The sequence below is a fragment of the Bombus terrestris genome, chromosome 7 (genome assembly GCF_910591885.1).
Source record: "Bombus terrestris chromosome 7, iyBomTerr1.2, whole genome shotgun sequence".
NCBI classification, from domain to species: Eukaryota; Metazoa; Arthropoda; class Insecta; order Hymenoptera; family Apidae; genus Bombus; species Bombus terrestris.
Window position 1 is genome coordinate 24,729,066 of NC_063275.1, and position 12,988 is coordinate 24,742,053.

Sequence of the window (12,988 nt, forward strand, 5' to 3'; positions counted from 1 at the left end):
CGGAAAGTGCTCGAAATGGCTATCCTCGGCCGGCCTATTATTTTGACGTACACGTGGAATTCTTGAAAGATAGGGAAACTCTCGATGATACGACGACTACGAGCTCGTATACGGATGGAGGATCACCGTCTCGAGCATCTTCTGCGAAGATAAGCTGTCGCGGATTATCGTAACACAAAAGTGGCTATAACTTTGGAACAAGGTTACACAGGACACCTGTTTATATCAACTTTCTTTCGTCGTTTTTGCGCCTCTCATCCACTCCTGAATCGTGTGCCACGTGTTACGAAACATCTTACGACTTATAGGTGACGCGTACCATGGGAAACGTATATTTCGTGGCAATTTCAAACTTGATAAATTTCTATCGTGAAATTTCGAATATACGAGGCTTCGGAAAGATATAATGATTTCCTCGATTCATCAAGGGCCAATCGTCGCGTCGACGCATTCGTCGCTACGAAAGATACGGAATTCCAAAGATTCGTTCGGTACTCTTCCCTCCGCTACTTCATAATCCAACTAGACTTTACAATTCCTTTATGTTTTCGGAATATGCAACAAAAATCGATGAATTTATAACGTTACAAGAAAGCATCGCTTAGTCTCTAACGAATTAAGTAAATAAATAGTTTATTCGTAACGTTCTTTTCTGGTATTGCGTCTGCGATGAAATGTTTATACGCGAGCGTTCTTTTTATATACGAACGTAACGAAAGAATTTTAGACGAAAACATATTTCAATACTGCAACGGAGAATGACGAAAATCTTTTCTTCTAGCAGCTCGCTTACGAGCCACGCGGCACGAAACTCGTTAGTCCGATTTCGGTGGAGATCGAAGATTTTCGAACGACGAATTTTAGCGAAGTTCGATCGAACGAAACCGAGCTGTAAGGTTTTATGAAGGGGATATTAAGGTCCCCTATAAATAACCGTAAATCACGCTACCTATTTAGGCTGGCGTTGCATACACGTATCAACGAACGGCTAGCTAGCCAACGCGATATTCCTAACAGATTTCACCGAGTTCGTATTGATTTTACCTTCACAGTCTACGACCAGAGGCCCCGATGATTAACGATTTCTCCACCTGTCTAATTTCGATCCGGTTTTTTCAATCAACTTTTCGCGGAGATGTCGATATCGATGAGGAAAGTTTTTTAAAATTGTCGACCTTTGATTCGCGTAATGTCGTGATTAACGATTTCTGTGGTGGCCCGATTGTGATTCGACTTCTTTATAAATTATTTATGGGAACGTCGATACCGATAAGAGTTTTCCTTTCTTCGATCGTCGACGAGTTTGATGATACGTAGACGATTTAATTGACGTAAAATTGATAGCGTATTTTCAGATATTTCGATGTTTTTAACTCGTATACCGTGATTATCCGATTTCGATTTGACTTTTACGTAGATCTCGTATGGAAATATCGATATCGATGAGAAGAGTTTTCGAAGTTACGTAAATCGAGGTGAAGATTTTGAAATTCTTATTGACTTTGAATTTAGTAATATCGCACTGGAAACCCACGAATAGCGGTAGCCTCGTTCGTGTAACTCGATTATTTGTCTTCTTTGCTTGCGAATTTGATCGTCGCGGTCATTTTTCTTCACTCAAAAGTCAAACGCGTCTCTATCACTTTTTACTTTTTACCATCGAGAAAGAAAAAATAGGCTTCTTGCGTTTCAAAATTTTGAAGCAACAATCGAAAGACTTGGCAGAAATAATTCAGAAACTTATCAAAACTCTACGATATGTAGAATTTTTCGTTGCTTCTCGTCACTTGTTTCTACTTTCAAAGAATTGCTAACATTTGCAACTTCGTTTGCTTTACGATAATTTCGATCTCTTATTTTTAATCCCTCGCCCCGTCCAATGTTTACATTTGCCTGTGTCCTCCCAAGATTCTCGAAGGAATCCCCTCGACTTTGATAATATTTTCTTGCGTCCGCTGTCCAATTCTCTTCGGCGTAATTCGATCGGATTCGGGTTAGGTAACTGTGGTAACCAATCTATATAGATCGTAGAACCTTGTTCTTCGCGTAGAGCTGGGAAATATTAAGACGTAACACAAACGAAATCTCGGCTACGGATTTCAGGAAAGGAACTTTGGCCTGACATTAATTCTATATCAGCCTCACCTTTTATTCTCGTGTCACGATTTGTTATTGGCAATTTTATTCGATTACGAAACGCTGCCCGCTTTTAGAGCCGACGAATAAGTAGAAATCGCGATATCCTCTTAACGCGTTATCATCTATGAAAAATCGTAAACGGAGAATTACAACAATAATCTTTGTTTATCTTCATCTTTCTCGACGTAATTCTTGTTTCTAAAAATTGTTATACCATCGATTCGTGTTATCCAAAGAAGAATATTATATTACGCGATTACTATACAGGCTGCTCCGTAACAAGTACAATTTTGTTGTTGCGATGCTGGTGGTACAATTAGATACAGGATGATTCTATGTGGAAAAATAATTGTTCGCTTCGTTTCTGGAAAAATCGAGTTTGAATAATATACTTGAACTTCGCTAACGATAATTACAGGTTAGCTAGGTATGAATAAACAATCGGCAACAGGTTATTATAACTCGAAAATAAATCAAAATTGTGAAATAAAATTTGTAAAAATAAAGCTTGAACGTGCTTAGTTACATACGCACGCGATATACTTTCAAATCTATTTTTCTCTAAAAGAAAATGTTATTCTATGCTTTCGCTTTATTCTTTCTCGGAGAATCATCCTGTACCCAATTGTACCGCCAGTTACGGACCACTCTGTAAAATATTACACAAAGAAGTAATACTCTTTTAATTAGATCCACCATATCGATTTACAGATTAATAAAATATAGGAAGCTTGATAATTGTATTTACATTTAAATTTATAAAACATTATCGAATTGAATGTGATTAATTTAATTCAATTAAATGTAAATTAACTCCTGGTAAATTAAATCGAAGTAAATTCGATTACCAATCTACCCTCGTACAGACGCGTAACTGAAATCGTTTCAAAAAATATAGTACGAATTATGCATTATACTGATCAATCGCGAGCAATCGGAATCAGTTGGAAAATGGATCGCAAAATTTGGTCCATGGTGTATCTGTTATTGTACCAAAAATTTGCCTCGTAAGAAATTTGTAAAAAGTGCACGAGAGATTTACGTGGCTGGACACTCGTTACGTTGTATCGTATTTCTTACGTGCGTATTTCTTTCTTTATATCTTTCTCGCTTGTTATCGAGTTTTATTTCTACGACTCGAGCGTCGAGAGATTAAATACGAACATCATCCAGTTAACTTTAACGAAACACCCAACCGTTTTACCATAATCTTCCATACTATATAAAATGTATAATTATTAGACCGTAGACTTTTACGCATTCGTGGTAGATTTCATAATGCGAAAAATGCACATATTGCGCGTAACATGCAAAAATATATTCGACGAATATTCAAAGTTCGACAGCTACTCTAATTGTTAGACCGCGGATTTTTATGCGTTTCTATATATTTCACGGCGTGTCCAAAGAAATGAAATTTAAATGAAACTCTGTTTCATCCACCAAATATTACAACGATCGCTCTATTTCCGATACTACGTGTATCTTTGCGTGTCATACGCATTATACGCACTTTTATATCCTTCGATTTCTCAAAAATGCACAAAAGTGCACAGTCTAATCGTAACATTTAGTAGGTAAAGGAAGTTTCCACTTAGATCGTATTCCTTCGTTTGCCTTTGTAAAAATATGAGTTTCTAGAAATATCTGCGGACTAATAATCGTTATACTTTTCGTAACGAAACGTAGCAGAGTCAATGTCGAACACAATTTAATATCCAAGGGGGTGAACACCGTTGATTTTCGACACGAAGAGATTAAAAGTCGCTACGAATTCGGTAGGATGCTGGGATGAATTTCACCGCGCTTTCAAGATTCGACTCGACTAAAATTGCTTTCGACTATTAATCGACGACGCACGGGATTATTCTATGGAAGAATCCTATTACAAAGCTGATCGTAAATTTATGACTGTGCAAAAGATAAACGAGAGAACGAAACGAGATCTGCTGCGTTGCGAATGAGACGCAAACAACAAAGGCACGTTACTGAATTATTCGTAGAACGTGCTAATTCTAGCTGGTAAATAAGAAATAAATACTCCTTTTCCTCTCAACCGGGCGAAATCTCGTTTCTCTATTCGTCGTTGTATCCTTTATTCAAGCACCTAACTTTTGGCTATCGTGTTTGTTTAACGGCAAACAAATTACTTCGGATAAATAACGGATAAATATCGATCAAGCATAGAGAAGCACGTCGATTCCCTTTTCTACGTTTCATTTATTTACCGTTTATCGTCGCATCTCTTGATAGAACATCACCGACTACCATTACATGTATTCTGTAAATAATCAGGCAGCCGTTAGCCATTGTTACAGTTTCGCATACTTCCATATGCGAAAGATTTGTTTCTTTTAGGAAATTTGGAATATTCTTACATCGTGTTCTACCAGTTACGAAGTAATTGCATATCGTTGGGTGTCGCTGAGTCGCGTCCTGTCTCTTGAAATTTGATGCAGCAGCAAAGAAAATGTTCGATGATGATGTTGATGTTGCGGTATTCGCGGGATTCGGTCTTCTAATGTATTAGAACGTTTATAACAAGCGACGAAGTAAACGATTTAATACCGTAAAGATATGCGAATAACGAGCAAGTTACGTTAAATAATTTTATATATTTCAAATGTACCTGTAATACACGGTACACGTATGTGTATATATTTTATAGGAAATTGATGTAACTTGATCATCGTTATTATCGTAGCTATTCTTTAATTTATCGCCTATTTCTCGGGAAACCGTGTACATCAAACAGATAATATTTCTGCTTCTACTGTTATCTTCTTGCACCTTTCCCTTCTTTTATAAAAAGTCAACAGAGCTTCTCTGATTTAGAATTTTAATAAGAAGTTGGTCAAAATTGATTCTAATAAGGAGTCGATTAAACACTCGTAACGACATCGATGCTTTTGTCAGATATTTCATATTTGATGATCGAGCAAATAAACGAAAGAGTGCGAGAGAATCGGCTGGCAGTAAGTGATCCACATACCGACGTTTTTGTTTAATGCTTTTCGCTTGACAAACGGCCAAACGATTAAGAGACAGAAAGATAATTACTCGAACGTGCGATATATCGACACTTTTGTCGCGTCTGATCGAATATTTCGTGTTTGACGAATCAACGTACGATCGACAGATTGGCGAAGAATTCGATTATCGATGAATTTACACTTTCGTTGATTACCGTGCGTTTGATGAATGGGGAAAAGTTTGAAAATAAAAGATCGTAAGATTAATGCATCGGTATTTCTGCTGTTTCGTATTTTATGAATGAACAAAGCTTTCGTATATCACGAAGTTAATGAATCGACATTTTCGTTGAATATTTCGTGCTTGACCAACAAACTGAAGATTGAAAAAGGAATGGATTCGTTGATACATCGACGTTTTTATTTATTTTCTACTTGACGAGGGAAAAATTTGAAAAACCAAAAAATTTGTGGAATTGTTTAATCGATATTCTATAAAACTTCCATATTTTATTTTCCACTTGAGTCTTTCAAATAATTATAAATTTATTATAAATCGATTTATTGTGCTACGATTTCAGTCATTTATAGCACGACAGCGACATTCAAAATGAATATGCATAAGCATGCTTCGCTGCTTGTAAAAGAAAATTGTCGGAGATAAGGACTACAAACTGTATTCGCGGTAATTTTTCCCGCCTTAATCGCAACACTGTGACCGTATAATCGCTTTTTATTCTAATTTACTACATCGTAATACGGGAACAAACAGAAATGTTACAAATCTTGAAATTAAATTGAATAATTAATTGTAACGCTAAAAATAAAAAACAAACATTAAACATCTAATCTGACCGATGTGATCTGGCAAGTAGTAAATTTAAAAATTCAAGGAATAGTCAGCAATTGGCACCGCGTTTAAAAACTAGACGTGTTACATCGAAAATCGAATAAAGCGCGCGAATGAAAATGAAAATGGTCGAGGAAGACCAAAGGTGCCAAAAAATCTCACATTTTCCACATTACCGATAAATTTTCGTCTTATTCGACCATGTTGTGACATGCGAATCAATGTTACGACATTCTTCTTACTTTCCTCGCCAAATAAACAGAGATAAATTCCGATCGACGAACGTGACGAGTAAGGACAACGCGATCCATCAAACTAACTCGAAAAAACCGAGGGAAATACGGCCGTGTTGTCATTGGCTTCCGGTGAAATTTATTTTTTTAGATTTCTAATCATCGATCGTTCGCTTATCTGTATGAAACGAACAACGATCGTCCATCTGTAATATCTTTATGACAAAATTAATAGTTCCAGGAATTTAAAAATAGCGAGGGTTTATTTAAAAATTTTTTATTTTTTGGATAGCCTCGTCCAAAAATTTGTTTAATGGACGGAGTTTTCGTAAATGAAACATGCATAGAATGAATGCAAAAATGTATGGAAAAGTGTAGGATTTATAAAAGTGATGGTTTTGAGATCAAGAATCTTCTAGTTTACAAACTGCGGTGATAAATGGAAAGACGCGGTATTTACAGAGGAAATTTTTCTTTGACGCGTTAGGGTTCTATGAAAACGCAAAGTCGACTATAAAATAAAATATTTTCCTCTTTTTGAAAAAAGCTATCAAGTCGAAAGAATTTGTCAAGAACGCAAGATTTTGTCAATAAAAGAACGGATTAGAAATGATAAAACGACGCGAAGAAGCGAATATCATACGAAGGTAATAACGTTTAAAGAACGCGTATTTTATGATTTCTCGTTGTAACGTTAATTTTCCGTTATCATTTCCTAACCACGACACGAGATGGAATGAGTGCAAAAGAAAAGATAAAGGCGAGCTTTTCCGTCTATCGTATATTTTATTTATGAAACAAGCAGACTCTCGCTTGTCAGGTGTACGGATGTTTTATTTATCAAAACGAATCTTCGATCTTTCGTTTTTGAGATAAAGTTATTTACTAGGTCAGAGTTCGAAGGAGATGACGATTTTACGATACCCTTGCTGAAAGAAGTCCTTTTACTGAAAATATCTTTCGCGATTATCGTTTCAGTAGCAATGGCAAAGTGAATAAACTGCATAAGTACTTCCAACTTCGTCTCGCTGATATTTTCAAATAGATATACGTATTAAAAGGCATCCTATCGAAGTAAGAAACGCTTTGAAATCACCTTAACGAAATAAAATAATTCCTCTCAAAATTAACGATAATTACTCTATTTTATAATAACCTACATTTTCTTCTTTTACTATAATTCTTTCCTCGTATGTTATGAGTTTATGAAAATATTTTCCTGTTTTTTCTCTCAGTCGTGAGAAAGCTGGTTAAATTTCACAGTTTAGAAAGAATCTATCAAGGACGCAAAATTTATTATTCGCGAAACAATTTGATCGAAGAAATATGAAATACCGCGACATTTCCCGATGAAAATCCTCTTATATTACTTTTTCATCGATCGTAAATTCTGCAAAAATAATATATTTGCGAATAAGATCTCGTTCGATCTCCCAATTTTTCTTTTCTTGACAATTTTTAAACCACGGGTTATTACTCTAAGAAAAAGTTGACAAGAGCTTGGAAAAACGTAAAGTAAAAAATCTCCTAATGAATGCGCTCCTGTTCCACTTTTCTATTCGTCGTAAGTCCTTCAGGAATAAATACATTTGCAAATAATATCTTGTTCGATCTTTCGATTCTTCTTTTCTTGACGATTTCGAAATCGCGGCTGTTAAGTTTTCTTATTCAGCGAAATCGATTCGAAACACTCGAACGACGTCCCTCGTAAGCATTTCAAGGCATCTTCGTTATCGCGCTTTCAAACGAAACCAACCAAGATCTCAATAACCGTGCCTGCATTTCAGGATTAAATTAGCATTAATGATCGTGATTTAATTCAAGTATCGAGTATCGATCGAATCGTTTGTTGATAGAAATCACGAGCTATTCTGTAAAGGAAAAAAGAGACTTTTTACGGAGAATAATTCTAGCGTGACAAATTAAAAACTATCAAAAGGGATGGACACTTTGTCGAACTTTTTAATTCGATTATGATTTTGAATAAAAAATTAGTTATTAAATCGAGCTATGCGTAATTTGCTTTTGCTAGAACGTGAGTTCGAAACGAAGTTTCCTCTCGAGTTGGAAAGAAAATGAATAAAAAGAGAGAAAGCGAAATCGATGCATCGAAAACGATTGGCCATAAGAATGGTGCAATTTTCAATGTCCAAGACAAGATGTTTTCGTATATTTCGCCTTTGAATAGATGAAAATGAAGCGCAGGTAGATATTAAGAAATATGAACCAGATATAGAAAAGAGCTAACGCTCGACGCATATTTGTACCGTACAGAGTTTTACGACACTTTCGATATTATCTGTCGTATGTAAAATAGTAAGAGCGAAAAACTGTTACAGGTTGAAATGGAATTTAAAAGTAGAATTTGAAATAGATATTGATTGTGAAACATATAAAGCGTGACGATTTCTTTGTAAAGTCGTTTACGCGTAAAATAACGTTTACCATCCTTTCTTAAAAGATTCATAATTTTACTCATATATAATAATTTCTTAAAGGATACAATGTTATGTAAATTTAATTAGACCTAAATTTACAACCCTTACGATAGAAATATTCTTCCTTTCTTTTCTTCCTTCTTTTTTTTTTTTTTTTTTTTTTTGAAGCAACTTACAGGCGACTCGTTGGTTGTTTCATTTTAATTAAACTGTATATATTCTTCGGTAACGTTCCTACGAGGACAACGACGAGCAAGGAAATTAGAAACAACGTTGAATTCATAGGAAATCTTCGTTCGAACGTGTTTGCCTAAAATTGCTGCGCTCGAGTTATTCGGTTACGTTTTAGCTACGGTAGAACAGATAATTGTACAGCAGATATGCAAATTTCCAAGATTCTCATTCGCCGTCTACGAGCAAACGCTTTTGCTTTGAAGTAACTTGGTTTCGTACTTAACACTTTGATGATCACGCTATGCGAACACCGCCTTCTTATAGATTCGTAAATTCGTGATCATCGTTCGTTCGTGTTAATGTTTTAAAAGTCGCATTAAACGCACGATACTCGGCTGTGATTTTATCCAGTGAATATGAAATAGAAAGTTATACAGAGAGATTTTATTTTTTCCTTTTTCAGCTTCCCGTTTTATCAACGTGGTTCTAAAAAACTTTGTTTCTTTATTAGAGTAATTAGAAATATGTACTTGGGAATTCACTTACAATCGATTATATATTTCTTTTTAAATAAGTACTTTGTTATTTCTTATTCCGAAGCATACGTTGCTTTAACCTATTTTTCGATACGTTTTAATTATTGTAATTATATCGATATGCACTTGATGTTACGATACTTTCTCTAACTCGCTTTTGATGATTAATAACAACGTGGAAACAAACGATCTTTCCTTCCAATGAGTAGAACATCGACGGGAAACCATTTCTAATTTTCAAATTAACGACCAGCAATTAAAAATGATTACCTTTTTCAGAATTTTAGGAGGCCACAATGAATTTACCACTAAACTGTTAACTATCAACGGAAACTATTAACCGTTACCTATTACCAACATCCTCAGCCATAATAACTTATTTGTTCAGAATTTTCTTATCTTTATATTCTTAATCTTTAAATTAAATATATACGTTATAAACTTTCTACGAATTTTTTTCCACTACGATCCCTATCGCCAATTTCCTTCGCCAACCTAAGCGCCGAAGATCACATCCTAATCCTAAAATTAAAGCAGCCCTGATTAACGTATAAGCCAATTACCAGTCCAACGCAGGACGATCCGCTTCCATCAAAATATTCCGTTCTTTATCTCTTCGTTTGTAATGACGCTCGGGAATTCGTTCTGTTTCAGGGGTACGAGGGGTCCCTGTTGAAAGTTACAAGCAAAAATGGGAAAACAGCGTCGGTGAGTCATTATTTTTTCAAATTACCAGCCGTATTTCATCCTTCGCCTATGTGGCGTGTGTAAAACAATGAAAAAAAAAGAGAAAAAGAAGCGAGAACGAAAATAAAAAATAGAACGTTATCGCGTGCTTTTAACGCGAACGATGGATCTGTTCTAGATTTCCATCCAGCTATTCTCCATACGCGTTTATCGAGGAAACGAACGAAAGGAAGGGAAGCGGATACATCGAGAGAAGGAGAAAAATGTTAGGAGGGTAAAATCGAGGTATTCCTTCGCGAATACACCGATTCCCTTTTACCTATTCGAGAGATTTTTCCATCGATCGATGGAACGGGTCGACAAAGTGTCGAGATTTTCGTGCGATTATTCGTTGGTGAGGAAACTGATGGGAAAACTTGCCCCGAGTACCGGAAGTTTCAATCGAATTCTACCATCGAGAAAGTGGTTCGTCTGCTTTCGAGGAAAATTCGTCATTATTTTTTTTTTCTTTTTTCCTTTTTCGACGATTTCTCCAGCCTTTTGTTCGTTTTCGTCGATTCGGAAAGAAACGAAGACATTTTCGAGAATTCTCGTTTTATTCTTTTGCGATGTGTCTGTTATGTATGAAAGATTTACGATGCGAGCTCTATGAGCTTTGTCGGTATTTTCCGCCAGTACAGTTATTTAACTCCTATTGCGATTCGTTTTAAGAGAAATAATGGTTTTCGAAAATGGAAAAATTTCCTTTTTATTGCGCGATATTTTTACGATTACGACAAAGCGAAAATATTGCGCGAAAAAGATATGAGTAAAAATGAAAACAAAAATATCGTATAAACTTGGACTCGTAAATATGAAAAATTATCGGAAAGATCTACTCTATAGAGTATAAGATCTTTATTTATTACTTAGTAATCGGTACGATTTATCGAACGTGCTGCTAATGTTGTTGAATTTCCTCGTAAGGCATCCCGAGCACGGCGCAAATGTAAAAATTTCAAATAAGAAAGATCAATAACGTCCTGTATAAAAGTAGTTATCGTAGACGCTCGACAAGAGAGGACAAACACTCGGCAAATGAAGGATTTACGGTAATCTCGTTCCAAACTCGGAGGAAGTGAAATAAAATAGCTTCTCGGTGAAATCACTGACCTACGAAACGTTAACCTATTAACAAAACGAATATCACATTGGCTTGGATGTTTGTAATAATTTATTCGCACGGAAATTCTCAATTTTTCTAACCCATTGTTAGAAACATACATTACGAATATATTATTTTATAACACGTCATACTTAATACGTTACAAAATACATTAAAAATTGGCGTATAGGCATTTTACGTTCCATTTATTCGTCGTGAAAAAATTATACGAGTGACGGAACTATATTTTTCTCGAATTGTATTATTGAACAGAAGCGTGGAATATCAGAATCTTTGGCGCACTTTTCGGTAATTAAATCCAGACAAAACGAGATCCTGTAATAATGTCATCCGAACCGGGGAAGAAACATAGAGAGCTTTTGGTTAGGGCAGAAAAGATAATTTAACGGTGTTCTCTCGAGAAAAAACTGGTCGCCTTGTCTCGGAATTATTACTCAGCTCGCTTAAACGTTCTCATCCTCCTCCTTCTTTTACGTTCTCCTTTATGCGATAACACGCGGATAAGTCGACGACGAACTGCGTTAAACGCAATTTCATGGCTCCAATAATGGCGCCATCAACCTGTCGCATTTCTTCTAGGATAATATTTCTATCTATAACGTTTAACGTATCGAGATGAGTTTAGACCAAACGTACGAGGACACGTAGTCGGTCGTTTCGATATTCGGATATTACCACGCCATTCTGTACCGTATCTGTATTTGTTGCTTCGTACAGGAGGGGATGATTTAAATATCGCGTTACAAAAATATTACAAAATATAACATTTAATCGAACAATGAATTTTTAATAAAAAATTATATTATTTTCGTATGATACACGATGAGTACGGCAGACTGAAACTCACAGCGGTGTAATTTTCAGAACCTAAATTCGATATACTTTAACTTTTAAATCTATCGTTCCTTTAATTTCGTAATTAATTAAGTTTCATCTTTATTTGCCGTAACACATTCGTACGACTTGAGAAAATATAGTCAACTTTCTGTAACGATAAATGCAAAAGTCGAAGTAGAACGGTGCACTGGCTCGCATCGCCATGATTCTTTGTACTCGATATGTGGACACTCGTTCGCGTTCTGTAAATCTAGCAATTCTTAGAAACAATTCTTAGAACTGCAAAATAGATTTCTCTCGTATAATTAACGTCAGAGGAAATGAACACTGATATTTTGATGATACAAGAAATTTGACACGTTACGAAAAGGAAAGATTATATTAGTTTTGATAGAGGACAACTTGTAATTTTCCATAGAGAAAAGGGTAAAATTTATCGTGAAACTGCGCAATTTATGATATCAATATTAATATCGAGATAAAATTGTAAGGGAAAAGCATGCAAATACAATACAATGGAATCTGCAGTATCCGAACTAACAGGGAGACAAAATTCGTTTTTAAAGCTCGAACGAGAGAATTTTCGAATAATAGAAACCGCGTCCCTTCTTTACGGTTATTATTCCATATCTCGATAACAAATATTACATCTTTTTTACTGGTGAATAAAATTTTATGAAAGCAGGGAACGGACGAGTATCGGTCTGAACGCCCCTTTATGTCGTCGATATAATGATTTATAATATAATAATACGACGATAGTAATATAATCCACTGTATCACGCGAAATTAATGGAAATTCGAGAGGTTCGTAGATCTGTTCGATGAAATATTCCGTTGAATTCGCGGCAACGCAAACACGACCTGTGTTTTTCCTGTCGTTCGCGTTCTGCCTGATCTTTACTAATGTAAATGTTATTTTTCGATATTTTTGCTGTCGCCGTTATGAAATACGTT

At 35.5% G+C, this 12,988-nt stretch overlaps 1 protein-coding gene across 4 annotated transcripts in view; it reads left to right on the plus strand.

Moving 5' to 3' along the window:
• The window catches only part of LOC100645197 (protein couch potato), a 198,179-nt gene that overhangs the window by 110,854 nt on the left and 74,337 nt on the right, over positions 1–12,988 (plus strand). For all 4 annotated transcript variants that reach the window (XM_048407170.1, XM_048407172.1, XM_048407171.1 and 1 more), the window contains exon 3: positions 9,997–10,050. In XM_048407170.1, coding sequence (XP_048263127.1) covers positions 9,997–10,050 — 54 coding nt within the window. The remainder of the gene's footprint in view (positions 1–9,996; positions 10,051–12,988) is intronic.